The sequence below is a fragment of the Bacillus rossius genome, chromosome 1 (genome assembly GCF_032445375.1).
Source record: "Bacillus rossius redtenbacheri isolate Brsri chromosome 1, Brsri_v3, whole genome shotgun sequence".
NCBI classification, from domain to species: domain Eukaryota; kingdom Metazoa; phylum Arthropoda; class Insecta; order Phasmatodea; family Bacillidae; genus Bacillus; species Bacillus rossius.
Window position 1 is genome coordinate 59,197,028 of NC_086330.1, and position 19,459 is coordinate 59,216,486.

The 19,459-nt window shown below is 34.6% G+C and overlaps 1 protein-coding gene across 1 annotated transcript in view; it reads left to right on the top strand.

Moving 5' to 3' along the window:
* LOC134536568 (leukocyte tyrosine kinase receptor) overlaps positions 1-19,459 on the top strand; it is a 311,306-nt gene that overhangs the window by 208,218 nt on the left and 83,629 nt on the right. Inside the window, exons 3-8 of the mRNA XM_063376323.1 lie at positions 2,111-2,235; positions 4,931-5,059; positions 7,662-7,817; positions 13,233-13,366; positions 17,113-17,285; positions 19,317-19,411. Of these exons, the coding sequence (XP_063232393.1) occupies positions 2,111-2,235; positions 4,931-5,059; positions 7,662-7,817; positions 13,233-13,366; positions 17,113-17,285; positions 19,317-19,411 (812 nt within the window). The remainder of the gene's footprint in view (positions 1-2,110; positions 2,236-4,930; positions 5,060-7,661; positions 7,818-13,232; positions 13,367-17,112; positions 17,286-19,316; positions 19,412-19,459) is intronic.

Here is a 19,459-nt window from a genome sequence, read left to right on the forward strand (position 1 = left end):
ATTCATTTGTTAACATAATACTGATTTTATTATATTTAAGTTTTATCTTAACTGGGGCCCCTTTTAAAAAAAAAAAAATTTTCTCACAATTATTACATGATGAATTTCTTACAAAACATATTTTTTTGTTGTTGTTTATCAAAATATCTTTAGTCCATGTTACATTGTTTCGTTGTTTCAAAATTATTTATTAAATAAAACGTTGCGTTGGTTCAAATAAATTTCTTTAAAATAGAAGAGAAGACATGTTTGACGAGAAGTCCGATGAGGTTAAGTCCACGAAATTTTCACATAGGTAGTGTTGAAGAAAAAAAAAGGTTAGTAATTCATGCCAAAAATAATAAAATAGCCGTCGGCTTTCCTGAATTAGGTGCGGTCACTTCATTTTGCTTCCGGGCTGCCGAGGACAGGCCCCAACACCACAGCACAAGTTGGTTCAAGTTAACCGCATGGCCGGTATCGTGGAACCGCACTTAGTGCGGTTGAAGATGCTTAATGCATCTTAAAAGCTTAAAATCACACAAGAAAGAATTTTGGAGTTACTACAACATAGCGTCAAGGTGCTGGAAAAGACCGTTTGTGGTCTGTATGAGCAAGACGAAGAAGGACATTGAACATGGCACTCGTAGAGAGTACTTTTTTAAAACAACAAAAGATCGATTATTACTGGAGCATTAATTCTATCACAAAAAAAAGATTGACTTATAATTTCTTAAATATACCTTCACATATTTACTATAATAATTAAATTGTAAACACATTATTCATAATAGATTCTAAAAAAAAAATACATTGACACAAAAAACTTGATGTGTTCAAACATTTAAATTACACATATTATAATTATTACAACTTCGTTCAGAATTAACTTTTAAATATTTAAATAACACATTACCATTAACAAATACCAATATAGAATACTGAAAACGTGTGGAAACCAGTTCGCCCAAAAAAAAAAGAAAAATAATTATAAATAAATAAGTTGAGCAAGTGCCACCAACATTACAATGGCACACTATACACAGTCATTAAATTAAGCTTGTTAATGTGGATGTTTACTACATACGTTCGTTTTAATTTACGTTAAATAAGTATTTGTCCTCTCGGCAATCGTAACTTTGAATGTTACCCATTCTCAGGCAAACCTTTAGTCCCTGAATAATAGGTCACTAAGGTTTGTGGCGAATACTGTAGTAAAGTGCGGGATTTCTTCAGGTACTCCTGATTCTTAATTCTTGTTTATTCCACCACTTCAACTTAATTAATCTAATCGCAAGTGTTCTTGAAAATGGTGTAGAACTAATGTGCCTGTCTTGTGGAGATAACACAGCAATTATTTTTTATTTCATTTTGTTGACCCTACTTATAGAGATGAGTTTTGAAATACCTAATACAGTAATATAATAAATACTCTATTGCCATAAATATTAAAAAAATAAACATCAAGCCGTTATGTTTTCTAGTATTGGTAATCAATGGACCTAGGTTCATGTTGTAAAGCCTAATGATTCAGCAAACAAGTTACTATGTAGAAAGTTGTGAATCACACTGAATCAGAGAGATACTTGGTCAGGCTCAATGCAAAAAAAATCCCTTCTTGCATGCGTTTTGGCTTGGTACGTAATAATTATGACACAACGATAATGAGGGTGGAAAACAAAAAAACTCGCTCAGATCCCCAGACTTCACAGGGGAGTCATGGCGGCGTTGTGGCGACGGTGGCAGTGCGGAGGTGATAGGACATCACAACACTCAGTCGTGAATCTGGAAACGAAATTTTTCACAAGCGAAAAAATCCCAGACAAGAACGGGAAAAGATCACGGGGCACTTGTTTCATCAATCAGAAGCTCATTACACTGTTTTCATGACAAATTTTTGTTTTACGATTGCTACATTGAGCTCTTACATGTTAGGCTAACTAAAATTTTAATTTTAATCACTAAATTTTCTTAAATTTAAAGTAGTAATGAAATTTTTTTTACATCTTTGTTTAAATTACTCAGTTTTTTTTTAAAATTAATTGTAAAGTATTAATATCGTACGTACTTTTCAGTAGAATTGTAGTTGTGTGTGCTTGGTCGCACGGTGGTTTGATTGGTGTGTTGACAGCTGGGAGAAGTACAACTTCAGCATCGGCTCTATCAGCCAAGTGTTCAGAGTGATATTCGAGGTGGAAGGCAACGACCCTGGTCACTTGGGCATCGACAACGTTGCCTTGGTCGACTGCTTTCCAGGTGCGTTTATTTATTCTTAATAGACCAGACCGCGTGTGTTTTTATTGTACATTTAAGTGAGAGGTAATGCACCACAATGTAGAGCTGTACTGTTCGAAACTAATCTTCTTTCTATATTATTTAATGAAGGAGAGACAGGTACCCACATATGCTATGTCGGTTTCTACAGAGTTTGGGCAGTAAATTTGTTTCTTTTGATTTTAAAAATGTAATATTATATAGAAAAGCACATATATCTCAGTGAAATTTCTTAAGTCAAAAGTGACTGGCTGATACAAATAGTATATATACCCTTCGTGTAGTTTGCACTTAGTATTAAACAGCTGTAATAATACTGTTGAAGTAATTAATTTGTAGTATTTATAAATCGGTTAATGTTTGGTCTCTGCCCTAAAGAAGTAAAACTTTCACCATTATCACTTAAAATTATTGTCACTGTATATAATATATTGAAACCAATATGATGCCCTTCTGTACCTTCTTACATCATTTAAATGTATATATACACATATATATGGATAACTCGTCTAAAATATTTCGTAAGTTGGTTCCATAGTTAAAATTGAGTTAGAGCGTATGAAAATATTTTATAAATTAGCTTAAATGTAATGTTTACCTTTGAAATAATTTTTTAGTATATTTCGTATTTAGTATATTTAGTATTTTAGTAGATTTCGTATTGGAGCACCCAAAGAAAGTCTATCTACCCACTGTCTGGGCGCACTCTATATGGGTTGGATTCACTGTGAAACCTTTGCGTCGTTGACCTTATTCTTGCTAAGTATGTACTGATGCCGGATCAGCTAGCTCTCAGTGAATACAATCCTGTTTCTCCCGTCAAAATACGTACTACCTACACCTTGTACAATCCGATCTAGGCCTTGAGACGCTTCCTCGAACAGCCTCCTCAGAACTTTCTACAGACTGATCCTTCATTACGTCTCTTGGAAAGAAATGAGATGTATACATGTTGCTACTCGCACGGAAATACCACCGACACCGTTATAAGCAGGATGTTTTCGCTGAATCGCCATCTACGTATAAGCAGTAAACGATTCGCCTTAGCATATATTCGTACACACTCACTCAAAAGAGAGGCGTTTCCGGTCGAGATCAACGCAACGGTGTCAAAACTTGTGTATTTTAGATAACTTTCATTCATTTATAACAGCCTAGATACCTACATTTAGACCACGCATACAAGACTAGACTCTACGTGGTAGAGAGTACTATACAGATAACAGTACCTATATAAAAGGTTTTTTTAAAAACAGGCAAGTGAAGAGATATTTGCAAGAAGGAAGATGAGCATGCCATGATTGTACAGAGAGAAAAAAATGAGGGCATAAGGAACACTTTAAAGGAAATAATTCCTGAAAGCATATTAAAATAACACACATTTATTGTATCGGTAAATAACAGTACTAAATAAAGCGGAATATATTACAACTTGTAACATAAAAAAAGAAGACTAAATAGAAATACGTGTAGACAGTTGGATGAAATGAGTGTAGAGATGTGCGAAAGAAAGGTCTGTAAAATTCTGGCGGGGATAAAGCTCAGCGAATAGAAAAATCGCTGGAAAGGCGTATGTAACATGCATACAGGGCACTGGCTTGAATCGATCCCTCGTGGCTATGTGATGATGATGATGTTAGCAGCCATATCAACAGCACTGATGTCTCAGATAAAATTCCATTCTTACCTGTGTGGTATAAAGCTACATTTGAAATTTTTAATCCGATACCTTTTAGTTTTCTTTTGCAATGACATTTAATTACATTTTTGTTTTGCGCCATAGGGTATTACGCCCCCTTCCTTTGCTGGATTGTTTTTTATTTTATTTTAGAGTTCAACTCGATCCTCTTTATCCCATGCATACATCCATAATTTTCAAACACTGGAATCATGGGTTTCTCTTGAAGATCATTTACTCAATTTTTTTTAATAAAGGAATGATACAGTTTATGAAATAGTGCAAAAAAAATTACGTTAATTGCTAAGTAATTCTTTGTTACATTGCAGACATATTTTATCACATGCAATTAAGTTATTCCAGTGCAAGAAATTACTGATAAGAAATCTTAGCTTGACTATAAAAAATTAATTATAATTTTGTTCCGGACATTAACAAGTAATAAAAAAAAGGTTGTTAAATGATGATAAACAAATTACAAAAAAGAAGACATAAAATATTATAACAAGGATTTAAACTGTTTGACTATACATCATGCGGGCGGATACTTAAGTTGTTTACATGTACTTAAATAAAATACAGTTCTGAGATTAAGTTAGTAACAGCAGTTAAGTGCATGCTATTAACGAGAGGTGTAGGATTCAAGTTTTGTTTTTCAGCTTGCAAGGTAGATATTTTACGAAAGATTGATTTTTAATGTTCACGGAAACAGATTGTGAAGTCAAATATAAATTTCGTACTCTCTAAACGACCAAGGTTTACGATGTTGAGTGCGTGAGTTTGATACATTTGTAAAGTTAGTAGAGAAATGCAGGTTGTTGTGGGGTGTATACCATTTGTCCGAGTGTCCACTTCTCCGAATGACCACTCAAAAGGAGCTCGGACAAGTGGTGGTCATTCGGAGAAGTGGACACTCGTACAAATGGTAGGCCCCCCCCGTTGTTGTAATGTGAGAGAGCGTGTCTGGAGGGTGTAGACGGGCGAACTGCCTGCCCGCAGAGGAGCCGCTGATGGACGAGTGCAAGGCGGACCAGTTCCGCTGCGACAGCGGGCTGTGCGTGGAGCGCTGGATGGTGTGCGACATCGCGCGGGATTGCCTCTCCGGGGAAGACGAGGAGCAGGACTGCGGTGAGCACACTTCCCTGCCTTGCGCCCAGGAGCGGCGGCCCGGGACTTGTTCATTCCCTTCCGTTCATACCCTCCAAATAAACATAAATTTCTCTTTTCAAACCACATTACTAGAGACCTGCAAAATTCGCGGATTCATTGACCTCTTGGATAGACTCCAGTCCTTTAAATACTCGCGGAAATGACACCTGTTCATTGGCTACTGACGCGTGAGACGTCTAAACTAGGCTGTCCGTAATTCGGCACTTTCTTGGTTTAGTGTTTCCCATTGGCTCACAGGATAAAATGTGGGCCAATCGCAGAAGCGGTACGAAGGTATAGTTGTTTTGATGCTAGCCTATCGCAAAATGAATCCGCGAAATTTGCATGTCTCTACACATTACTAACCCAACATCAAACTTAAAACTCGACTATGTGCTTGCTAACTCATCCCAAGATGTATTGATATTCTTTGATTTAATACGATTTCCTGGACATAACGTCATTGCAGTGTTTGTTTGCACTCTTTGTAATAGAAAAAAAATCATGAATGATAATAAGAATTAAAAAAAATGAAAACATAAACCCATAGGGAACAATCATAAATCAGCTGATGTCAAACAGATGAATCCAATCTATGAACCTAAACAGGTTTTTGAATTCTTATTTTACATTCATGAATTATATTTTCCCATGACAAACAGTGCAAAACTGCAATGAAGTATTTCCAATAAATTCCATGAAATCAAAATTCTCAATCACACGAATCATTAAAAAATTGATATTATTTCGTGATAAATTATCGTCAGGTCAGTTTTATAAATGGTTACGATGAAATTTCCGGTAGAATCACGTCTTCACACGTGGCAATAAAAATTTCATTTTTTGCTTTTCCCATTAATGTCCATACTTTAAACAGAACACTAGACGAACAAAAATAAACAAAAATCGAAAGCACTGTCGCGGGGCCCTTTGGTGATTGGCCGTTTTGCCCTACTCTTGGAGCAGTCAATGGAGCCCAGACTCAGGGAATCGTTCCGTTATCTCTACTAGAGTCCAGACCGATAAGACAAAATTAGCCGGAGCGTGATCAGAATTTCATTTCAAGGTTAAAGTGGGATATAACCTCATTGCCCGCTGTTTGCTGTATCACACCCCTATTCGCTCAAGCGTACGCCCTTGGAATCATCTTAGCACGGGTCGATAAATATATTATTATCACAGAAAGTTTTATTTTAATAAAAACTAAAAAAAAACAGATATCTAAATAATCTCAAGTTCCAACAAATTTTATCGTATTTGGCCTCCAAATTACAATTTATCTAACATACTGTGTCTGTATGATGGAAGAGATCATTACATAAAAGACTCTATTAATATCTGAAAATTATTTTTAGTGGCGATGTGTATTATTATGACACATAAGATAGTGTATTAAGTCTGGACGTTTTGTAATATTTGTAACGGTTTATTTAACGTGAACCAATAGAGCATTCGATTCGGTCGTTTCTCTCCAGTATTTGTTAGAAATATTGCTAAATTTTAAGGAAACATTTTTTTTTTAAATAAACATAGCCTAAGTTAATTTAAAATAAATTATTTCTTAAACTGTTAAAGTTTTTTTTTAATTTGGCCCTGTTGTTTACATGTTCAATATTTACGAACAAACAAACAAATAAACTCACAACCTATCTCTTTAATATTAGTAAATATATGACCCGAACACTGGCTTATACAGAAGGGAGGGAGCATAGCGGCATGGCCAACCCCTGAACCCTGAATGATTTTTTAATTGTTTCCTAATTCCTTATCATAGTTCACCAGACTTACTTCACTATTATTTTACTTCAATGCTGTGGATAACTGGACGTTTTGGAACCACAAATAAAAAATTGGTACTAAATATTTCAATTCTTAATTTACTATTAGAAAATTTAATTGGAAGAACAACGGATGTCACAAAAAGCCCTTAAAAAAATCCTAATGTCGTCCGAGACTGGGCCTTAAGTAGTTTCCTAATTAGACTAACGATATATTTTTTCGATGTGTAACATCTCAGCTCTCATTTGGTTGGAGTAATTTCGTGAATGCGACGGAAGTAAAAGAACGGAAATGTGTAACAACCGCGGTGCTGCTATCTTTGGCGGATGGTGCAAACGAAAAATTAGCAAAGCCAAAGGGAAATTTTATATCAACTGTTAAATAAATCTTATCGAAATAAGCAGTATTTTTTATAAAATTAATTCATTGTCAAAAATCAGGTCAAAACCGTGTTTATTATTTTTTTTTGCAAATATTTGGTTTTTATCGGAGCCGTTTCATTTAACGCAGTTTAAAATTTCAGGTTGCAAATGGACTGATTCGGTAGTCGGTGTAGGTGCTCCGGCGACGAATTCTAGCGGCGGGTGCGGAAACTGAGCGTGGTTCGCGTTTGATCATATATTTATCACGCTTTACATATACTTATATATATATATTTTTTTTTCTCTCCAAATAATTCTACGTCAAATTTTTGTGTCCGAGTTTCTTACCACGAGTGTGTTCACGTGAACTTCCATGCTGAAAGACTCGCTCACATGCCCTCCTCCCCGTGACGGTGAAGCCAGCCCGGTGCGTTGCGCAGACAAGCTGCCGCCGCACGGCCGCTGCGACTTCGAGGACGGCTGGTGCGGCTGGGAGAACACGGACCGCAGCTCGCTGCAGTGGGAGCTGCGCCAGGGACCCACGCCCAACGCCGGCACGGGCCCCAGCGTCGACAACACCTTCAGGAACGCCACCGGTACTGAAACCTCTTTGGCAATTCAAAACCCCTTTACTCGTAAGCGCATCGTAAGGTGTAAAACGGCAGAGATAGAAAGAAGTCAATTTTCTAAAATAAACATTAAATAACCAAATTATTACTCACTTTAAAAAAAAACTGCTCAGGATATCAATAATTATTGATCAATCAATAGTGATTAATAAACAATGAATAAAGTACACCATAAAATGTTATACTAAGATTTTCAAGACCCCCTACTATTGCACGGAAAGAATTCTAATTCCAATTTATTAAATGTTTTTAAAAAGTAAATCATCTTCGATAAATTTCATTCTCGACCTCAGATTTGTAATATTACTTGTATTACTCAGCAAAACCACTTAAACAATTTAATAACAAAATAACACAGCGCAGGAATATTTTTTTACTTTCATCTCTTTTTCAAATATTTAAGAATCCTAACATACTTGTATTTATTATAAATTATTAAAAATACAAATGTGAACATGTATTAACAAAATTATTATTCATTTAAAAATAACAGCTCAGGATATCAATAGTTATAGTTCAATCAATACTGATTAATTAACAATAATTATTACTCACTGTTGAAATACTCAAACCATAAAGAAAATTTGTTTAGTAAATTTCAAAGGTAGGATTGAGTATAATAAATTAGTTTTTAATTTTTTTTTATTATTTATAGGTTAAACGTAATCGAATATTCTAATGGATTGTTGTTCTGCAAATATCACCTTATCATTGATGTATAGTGCAACAGATTTTGCCAATAGGCTACATAGACATTCTGACATACACACATAGGCATTCATAATGTTCTGCTGGCGAATGAATGAACAATGCCAACATGTTCGCCGCTCCGCGACGCGAAATCTAAACGGCACAGACCTACCGCACGTTAATTGTTTACACTATAACCATATTGCCACAAAGTGAAAATAAAAATATATTACCTACTATTGCACGTTCAGGTTTTGTTTAAACTTTTTTTAAACTATCATATTCTTAGTTGAGCATAACATATTTACACGCTTGTGGGCTCATAATTATAATTCGATGTGTAATTTAGTTAATCAAAAAATAATATAATACTCCAGATTCGGTCGTGAAATCGAATCTGGAACACCTCCACGTATACTAAAAATAAAATTTGTTTTATGTTAAACAAAATATTTGTGGAATCAGAGCCTCCACCGATGTTAGTGTAAAATTTTACACAAACATTACTATTGTGTTTAAGAAAAAAAATACACCATCACGTGTAGCTGTAAAATTACACTAACATTTGTAGAAATCCTGTGCCACATATATTTATAGTAAAATTACGATTGCAATGGTTTGATAAATAGCCATAGCTGTTGGTGTATTTTTACTCCGAGTTGTATAAATATAAAACCACATGCATTTGTTAGTTTATAACAAATGTCAGTTAATTTTTCTGCATAATTATCTATATATACACTAACAATTCACATGTTCATTTGTAATAATTCCAAATATATTTAATTTATTGTTAGCCTGTACCTGTTATTAAACAATAGCGTACACGTGCGGAATTTCATTATGGGCTCTTTCTGAATAAGCTGAACAGAAATAGCTACTTACGAGAACATGTGTTTCTCGTAGCATATAATGAATTTTGCAATTTTAACTTAGACATTACAGAACGCTGTACGGGTCAGCTACACAACATGCGTGTTAACTCTTGGCTCATGGTCACCACTGGCTTCAGACATATCGACGCAGAGATTTCTGTTCTATTTCTAGCTGGTGAGCAGGCGAACTTGGCCGAAGCGAATCTGCTTGCCGAAAAACATGTGAAGATGGACGGGGAGTGTGTTTGTAAACTCTGTCTATCATCTCTAAACGTATCTTTACACACACTGTGATGTCATGCTCTCGGTGAAAAACATAAATGTTATTGTGCGTATCTATTATGTTTCATCACACAAAAATATTTAGAACCCCAACAGTCTTTAATTTGGTTTTCATCACGCACTCGTGTGGAATTTCATGTCCGGTTCACTAACAGTTAACGTGTAAAAGTTATGAACTCTGCTTCTAGATAACATAATAGCTAGAAATATGACAAATTTTTAGACAACATGAATTTTTTAATAACATATTGGCATCGCGAGCTATTCCAGGTAGATTTTTCTGTGATGTAACTGAGAACTTCGCCTTCTTGCAAATGAACTATTATTCCTTCGGAACTATTTTTAAGCGTCTCCATACAGTCTGTTGTATAGCCTTCTGTCATAAGCATTAAAAAAAAATCTTTATGTGAGCTCCATCGAATACAATGTCACATTTTGTTGCTGAAACGAGATTGTTTTAGTTTATCAGTAAAGATGCAGCACTGGTATATGCATTTTTATGTCATTAAATACTTTATATATTTCTATAAACCACGTTTATTTATATTTATTTTATCATGTTTTTGTGGGTATTCTATTCTGTAGGCCCTTGAGGTTGAAGTTAAAAAAATATTTTATTTTCATTCTTTTGTCATTTAAAAGGTCACTTAACGCCAGCAAATCGAGCATTTATGTGATAATTTTATTTATTTTTTTAATAAGAGAAACCCATGACTGATGTAAGTAGGTTGTTCTGTTCTGCTTATTAAGAGTAAATTTATTATGAAATTATGCACGTGTACTTTATTGTAGAGTAAAATGTCAACTTTTCAAACGTAATGCACGTAAGTTTGCCCCACCGTTTTGGTATAGTATCCGGAATTCCTGGGTGATACACTGTAGAAATATTTTGTAAACTTACATATACAAACGTTTAGTGGCTCTACAATCTCGTGTTGCAATTTTTAAAAACAAGTACTTTTGTGAAATTTTACACTAATGTTTCTAGGTAACCAAATTGTGCTACAGGCTTCAGTAAAAATACACGAACATAAATATTTTATTTCAATTGCTTGCTTGTTATATAACACATAAGATATAAAGAGAACATTTTCCTGTTATCTGAAGGAAAATTTTCTGCAAAACCAGATATTTGAGGATTTTTACTTTCACAGAAACACAACAATATTTTATCACCTTTATTATACAGCAATGCAACCATACAACCTCTAAATTTGTACTTTCCTTACTCCTTAATGGCTCACTGAACATTTTAGATTTGGGTAGGACCTACGTTATCCTCTATAATGATTTCTACCAACTGTTAGCAATAAAAAAAATTGTTATCGAAAATTTACCTGCCAATCTGCAGAAAATAATTCTTCTATCTTAAACGAAGCAAATCAAAGTTGGTAATAGGAAAAATGAAAATTTTCCGGGAATAAATGTGTTTTTTTTTTTTTTTATTTTTTTCAGAAATTTTTTCCGAACGGAAGTTTTCTTCAATAAATTTCCCAACTCACATCTGTAATTTTCCATCTCACATCTCTAGCTCGAATATAAAACAAACGTTATTCTTCGTAGTCATCGAAATTAAAATGACTATGTGACTTAAACTTAAAGATAATATGACTACGGAAAATGGAGATGGAAGTAAATTCGTCAAATAATTTTCACTTTTATTTTGATTGTGCTATCGGTTTAAATTATATTTTAAATATGCAGCTATCGCAACAGGGAAGACGACTGGGGCGCACTAGGCTTTATGTTTAGGCAATGTCTCACCATTGCCTTCCGCAATCAGTGTGGAGGTAAACGAACAATACACTGTAATTTTGTTTTTGTAAATGGAACAGATTTATTCATGGAAAATTATGGATATTTTTACATTTTTACATTTACATGAAAATAATGGTATCACTACGAAATAGTGTTCACAGTAATATTGGGTTCAGATTCTTACCCTATCATTTTGCTTTGTGTTATCCCAGTACCTCCAATAGCTGAATTTGTTTGTAAAATATATCCTTATTAGCTTTCCAGTATTAACTGCACACATTAATAAGCATAATAAAACAAAATAATGATCAATTATTTTATATTCTATAATGTTTTCCATAGTTCGAAAAAAAATGTTCGAATGAAACATTAATCAAAATTTAAAATTATGCTCCAATTTTTGTAAGAAATATATTACAAATAAGAAATAACTATAGCCATGTGTTGTACAAAATTGTAATATCATTCTTGTGGTATTAATTTATTACTACAGAATTTTATTGTTCTGTGTACAAAACTCATTTCTGAACTCAGGGAGGAAATTTTTTCTCTAGTAAAAATATATAACCCTGTTCTCAACTTAGTAGATAACGATATAATTTACGGACATAGCTTTCTTTCTCGTGTCAAGTATTGCAGTTTTGAGTACAAACCTAGTCATTGTAATAATTGCATTTATAGGACGGTGATAATGTGGATTTTGATGAGTTTTACTTACACACCAGTGTTGTTATTACATCATCTTAATTCATTTTGTTAGTCAAAAGCTTTATTTATTAACATAATATTGGTATCTAGACGGAAGATTAATTACGTTTTCCTTGAGAGCTGTAGGCTATATAATGTCAAGTGTAAACAAACATTATGCAAATTGTATATGAAAATGTTTGATTATTGCCTCTATGAAACAATCACTTAAATAACACTGTGGTTTGAACTATTACAGCTCAAAAAGTATATTTTAAATAATTAAATAAAAGAACTAAATAGTGAGTAGTATAAATAAACAAAAGTTTATTTCCTCACCATAGTATGCTAACATAAATAAATTTTTGGTTCGTTATTAAGTGATAAGAAAAGATGAAAAGTAAAGAAAAAAAATAAGTAGTGACATTTATGCTTTCGAAAAATTGCAGCGAAATAAATGTACGATCTATGTTGGCACCAATGACGAACTTTAATGATTTTGCATTGGATCGTGTTTTATCAGTCATAAATCATTGTAATGCATTAATGGCTGAATAAAATAACATTTAAAATGTAATTTTCAAGACATATGTAATCATGGCCTAGCGAATTTATCCACTATAGTTTAAGCGAAAATAATGAAACTACTGTTATTATATTATCTACCGTCTATGTCATGACTGATTAACATATTCTTCTTAGTACATATATAAAAAGTCAGTAAATGAAAACAAAATGATTTAAAAATATATGGTGATATTTTGATTATTTACTTTGTTCTCTTTTAAAACAAAATAATGAGTTTGCAATATCCATTTTATTATGCTCCTTTAAAGCGATTTTTTTTTGGATGATACATGCACAAATATTAAATTAGGAAAACAATGGTATAAGAGACAATGAAAATAAAACTCTTACTTAGGAAAACATTTGTTAGTTTTGACAAATGATATATAAATGCATTGTTAAAATATAGGCACACGTTGCTTAGCATCGGCAAAACACAAACTAATTTTCAGTGGAACAAAGGTTGCACGGAAGTTGTTCGAGATGAACAGAAGAGAATACTCGCGGTCCACTTGTGGTCCAGGTCGATACCTGTACGTCGGCATGTCGGTGAAGGGCAAGCAGATGGGAGATGGAGCCAGGATGAGGAGTGCCACGTTCAACCCCCCACCGCCGTGCACGAGCAACTCTTCCTCTCCCTACTTCAACAGCTGTGTGGTGAGTCCATTTGAATACTAGTATTGTTTCAAAAATTACACGTACTTTATAGTATTTGTGGATAATTGATGGTATAAAATTCATCTACTTAATAAACCTCTGACGCTGACTGACAGACAACGCACAGTTTAAACCGGTGGGTCAAGAAGCACAACATTTTGCATAGGATTTCCTTATGTAACGTAGGTGAGCACCAAAAGAGGATTTTTGAAAATTCATCCCCTAAAGGGGTTAAACAGAGAAAGTTTTTTTTATGGAAGTATATCATTTTTTAAGTTAGAAATTGATGTTTAGGCTTCTGTTTATGAATAAAAGTTCGTTGTAGCAGCGTGTTTGGTAATTCATCAAAAATAAGGATGAAATACTTTCACAACGGGCACATGGCTAGTACTTAAAAATCCTTCAGCTTTAATATCCTTTGAAAATTGCATCTAAAGGATGTCAGCCACCTTAGTTAACCTACTCAGTAGTGGCGGGGATTCTTACAGAATCACCGATGCAGCCTTTCGTGAAAGGATGATTCACTTGCCTCCTTATATGGTTCCTTGTGGCTTTTGACAGGCTTTTGGTGCTGCATTTTCTTAGTAAAAGTAACATTTCCTTGATACATATATTTACTTTCAAATTTCGTGTAAGGTAGATATTAACTTTTAGAAATACCATACATTTATTTACGAACCCCATATTTTTATAGTAATTTCTCAAAATAATACTGGGGGAAATACGTAGTTCAATCATCTTATCTCGGAAAACTTATACGAAAGGTTACCATTTTATTAAAACACACCTACCATAAACCACATGAACCTACAATTTAAAACTAATAATAATAACTTATTTAACACTAGGAATATGAGACAAATTAAATCAACACTCAGGTCTAGAAAAATATAAATATTTATCAAAAACTTAAAAAAATATATATTATAACTGACAAGTCAGTCATTTGATTACAAAATAACAATTCACCATTCCCAAATAAGGTTTACCCTAGAAGTGTTACAAATTTGACGTAACTTTTGTGAGGTAGTCTTTTGGCTTACAAGCCGCAAGTGGTTTAACGTGACGAGATGACGGTATTTACTCTCCGTGAGGATCTGGGACACCACCCACACGAGCTTCCAAGAGCCACATGGAAGTGGATACACCTTTTCATCGAAACACAGAGGTGTTTGAAGAGGAGCTGCAACAAGATGCTGAGGCAATCCAGCCCAGCATCACTGCCACTCACTCCCTCTTAAATTATTTCACCTAACCTGTGGTTTACTCAGAGGATGCCCCTTCCCGAGAGTGTCAGAAGGTGCTTAACCAATTCTACTATATCTTTGGGACCCCTCAGAGAATTCAGAGAGTCTGTTATCTGGCCAAAGTGCCTCCTACTACTAGCTGTCCAGGCTAGTGCCGAAGCTGTGTCGCCGTTAACTGGGTCAGCCCTTCAACGGAGTGGGGACTCCTCAGGATGTGCCACTAAATGCCAGTGCGAGTCCTCACCGTGCGACCCGGGCCGGTAAAGGAACTCAACGGGGAGTCTCAGCATCAACAAGTGTTACCCCGCACGACTACTTAGAGATTTCATGCACTCGGTCTGTCAGCCCGTGAGCTAGCACGGTAACTGCCCTAGTCCGGGACACGGGAGATTCCTGGGGAGCTGGTTCCATAGGGCCAGTCCCTTAGACACCCCACCAGCACTGGTGCCCCGGAGCTTATTGTGTTCTTTCATACCCGGTTGTGTCCGTTTCCAGAATAGCCACTGTCATTATGCCATCGGTTCTTCACGTTGAGACGAAGCCTTTGGGAGTCGAAGTCTGGTGGGCCCGGCAGTGGTGACCCCTCTGTTAATGTTTCCAAGCCATCTGTTGTTGCCCACAGACAGGGTTTTTCCGCTATACCAGATACATCTCTCACAACATCTAAGGATGTTGAGGGACGAAGACTTCCCAGCATAGTCTTCTTTGATAAACACCCCTGGTGCTAAGAGGAGGCACATAGAGGCTTATTTGCATCATACACCCTTTATGCGGGTATGATGGATTATATCCCGGATACTAGAGCCGGAAACAGCTTCGACACCTCAGCGATATATGCACGTTGCCCCGGGCCAGACCCGCTCCCACAGACTTCTGAGATGCAATGTAGGTACTGAACCATCAGCATAAAACCAATGATTTAAGACTTTTAAGATCTTTGTCAACTATGAGTTAGACATAGTTATAAAGGTAGCCTCGACTTACAACTTACGACTCACATGACAGCAACCACTAACTAACGAAAGGCTTACATAATTTTTATTCCTCCCCAACTAAACTCCGACTCTTGGAGTATAATTGACCCCTTGAAGTTCTATGGCACCTTCTTTATAACAGTAATTCTTAAGTTTTTTCTTTGGATAAGCAAATTTACCATGCAATGTTGAAATGTCAGCACACACATAAAAATATATATAAATATTATTCAATTTTTTACACATTTTTTCCTTGTATTTTTTCTTCAAGAAATTAAAACTTTAGAAACATTTTCAAATTAAAAAGTTTAATGTAGTATGAGATAATGGTTATGTTAAATCTTAAAATTTGAGTATTCCTTAAAGTTTATTATATCATAATGTTATTATAATTTCCAAAATCTAAATGCACAAATTTCCCATGAAGCATTTGGTACTGTAGTTAGCTTGTAGATCGACTTATGTTAGACATGCGTTGCAATCTTGCCATATCAATCTTGAGTTAAGTTGGTTTCATGCCTAACTTTGACAATTTTGACGCAGCATTTCATTTAAAAGCCTGCAATATGCTTGAGCGAGAGTAGCAAAGTTTATTGTCACGCTAATCTTAATTCGAGATTAATGTAAACTATATGTAATATCCAGTCAAACTTTTGCCGTGTTGATTCAACCTTGCCGTAGCAAGCTCGTGGCATGCTGGATGCGTTGAGGCGAGAAAAACTGATTGAAGATTGCTTAAAACTTGAAGGATAAGTTTATTGTAACTTGTCTCAAATTTGACAGTTCTCAAAAATGTACCAGTGGTCTGCGTAGTCTTCTGCCACTGTTGTTCTGTAAACCACGTATGTACACAACTTCACATGATCGTAAAAAAAATGTGCTGCTCTGGAAGGGACATTTAGGAAATTCGTTCCAAAGTATAACTTTACCAATGTATAGCGTACTCCTTGTATAATTGTCAAATTTGAGACAAGTTAAATTACACAGACTTAAAGGAGCGTTCGTTTATGTTTTTTCTTATTTTTGTTTACTTAAAATTAACACGTCGAGGACTTGAACTAAAAATTGAATGCATGGCGTGTGTGCTGTGTTTGGTTAAAAGTTTTATGTTGATTTGTTTAAACATTAACTCTGAAGGAAAACCACTTTCCTGATAATGAAAATCCCAAAATGTTGGCAGTTTGTTTAGGTTAGGTGTAAATTTATAAACTAGCCGGAGCTACCTTCACTTTGGTTCTACTTTTTTTCTTGGTTCTTGGTTCGGTTCCGTTTCTTAAACTTGTTTCTCGGTTCTCTGTTCTCAGTTCTCGGTTCTCGGTTCTAGGTTAACCATGGCACAATTTGCAGTCACACCAAATATATAGTATGCCTTGGTAGAAGGCGTGTTTATTTGCAGAAAACCCCACTTCACCATAACTCCACCACAAACAAGTCACTTAGCACCTGGGTAAGACAGGTGTATCATGTTCAATGGTGGCTTCAGATTTTAATTTTCAGAATACATGGTTTGGTTTCCCGATTTCAGGTGCGGTTCTTCTCCCACCAGTTCGGACCGCACATCGGCTCGCTGGAGCTCTTCCTGGTGAAGGAGCCGAGCAAGCACAAGGAGAAGCGCGTCACTCTGCTGATGAGGAACTTTGGCAACAAGGGAAACAGGTGGAACCGCCACAAGTACCCGCTGCCGCAGATCACTCACAAGTAACAGCTTTCATTCCTTTCCGAAAACATTTAGCGTTTCTTTCTTTTCACGATTGACGATTGTCGAATTATCTTTTTTTTTTCAAAGCGTTTATAGTACATTTATGAATTAGTTAAAGCAAGCCAAATTATTAAAATCATAGAATAATAATTAAATTTATTCCTGTATAGTCTGTCTCTCGTTCAGACTTCAGTACAGAGTAAATGGCGACCACTGTTGCCAGATTGTAACTACCCGGCATGTTAACATTATTGTTTTATTTTTTAAACATATTTAATTATGATAAACTTTAATATAAATTTTAAAATTTTATTTCTTGTTAATTTTTAAGAGTATAAATTTGTTGTATATTGACAGTATTCTCACAATTGAAGTTATTGTGACAAAAAAAATTACTGCTAACCATAAATTATTATTTCACGGGAGAAAATATTTGTGTAAGTCGGTCCCTATTAATATATAGGCATTCCATTAAATTATGTGCTATGATAATAAGAGTATAAAATATCAATTGTTATAATTTATTTTAATAAAAGCAATTAAAACCATTATGGAATCTTTCTATAAATACTTCTTAGAAGTAGAAAAATATATTCAGATGATGCTATCGAAACCTCATTCTTAATTTTACTTTAAAACTATATTGTTTCAGATATGTTTTAATTACAAGGTTGTTTCTAAGACGTTTTTGCTCTTTGGTGTAGGTACATCTGGCAAAATAACACAACGAAAAAGGACAGCGCTAATGGCAGAAATAATGCATTGGGAAAATAAAGTGCATGCTCATTTAAATGTACACTGCAATCTAACGATGATACGCGCTATAGTATAAGTTCATTTGTATGTGACAAAAGTTATTTTTAACATGTTTTCAGAAACAATTTAATCTTTGAGAATGTTTATAAATGGCAGAAATGAAATGTTAAACATTAACAATTTTCTTGTTAAGTTTTATGTTTAGTGCAGTGTGAGTGGTGATATGATGCATGGAGGATGAAGTAAGGAGGCATTACCTCAATTAACTCGTATAATTGATTACGCACGAGATATTGTAAAAAAAAAAAATAAGTTAAAGAGCTATATACATAACAAATGATAATCATTTTCATTCTGTAAATTAAATTTTATTAAAAATTAATATTTTTACATTTTGTCGAAAAACCACATTTTTAAGTTAAACGTTATTTAATGATAATGAAAGTTGTATTAGAAAGTTACAATATCACCTACTTCTTAATGTAGACGTGTCATATTTACATTGTTAATTCTTACAACTATTTTAACATATTAATTAGTAAATTAATTTTAAAAACTAATAATAAATAAACTCATCAAAATGAAAAAGAATTATAACAGATTATCCTTAGTCGTTTCTAGACATTTACCTACCTACAGTGAAGATCCATAGATTTAATTTCTTAATTACTTGACTTTTATTTTCTCTCGATTGAGCCGAGTCGAAGTGGTCGGTGGTACATGTAGATTGTAGCATGTTGATGGTACAATGTCGATGGTCCAATGATGACGGTTAATGTCGATGGTACAACGTCAATGGTACAAACGACCACTTCGACGCGGCTCAACCTTGAGAAGCCAAGATAGCTCATTAGAAAATGGCTACGAATATTTGGAATCAACCTTCCTATTTGTTTTGTCAGTTATTAAATGTGCTCAACGTATAGTCGCTTGGCTTATGTCTTATAGCCGTGTCGAAGGCGAAGATTTGGTGAATCCCAGAAGCCAAGAAACTCCAGAAAATGGCTGCGAAAGCCTGCGATCCTTATTACTTAACTTAAACTTTGGATGTGACATGCATATTTAAACTAAGGCTGGCTTTAGTTTTATCAACATACTAAAATTATCTGGACGAAGAATGAATATTGTTTCTTATAAATAAATATTATACATATATACACATAAATATATGCAAAAACATAAAAGTCGAAGCTTTAGAGTGCCATTTGCTTAAATAAATTATTATAATATATGTAGTTATGGTCAAACTAAACGCTTTAAGGTATATTTTGCAGATACCACTTGCAGTTTGAGGCAAGAAGGGGCGTTTCCACAAAAGGTGACGTTGCTGTTGATGATATTTCCCTGAGTCCAGAATGCTTTGGAATTGGTAAGTCATGAAACCATTAATATGTACTCTTGTTTTCTTTAATCCAAA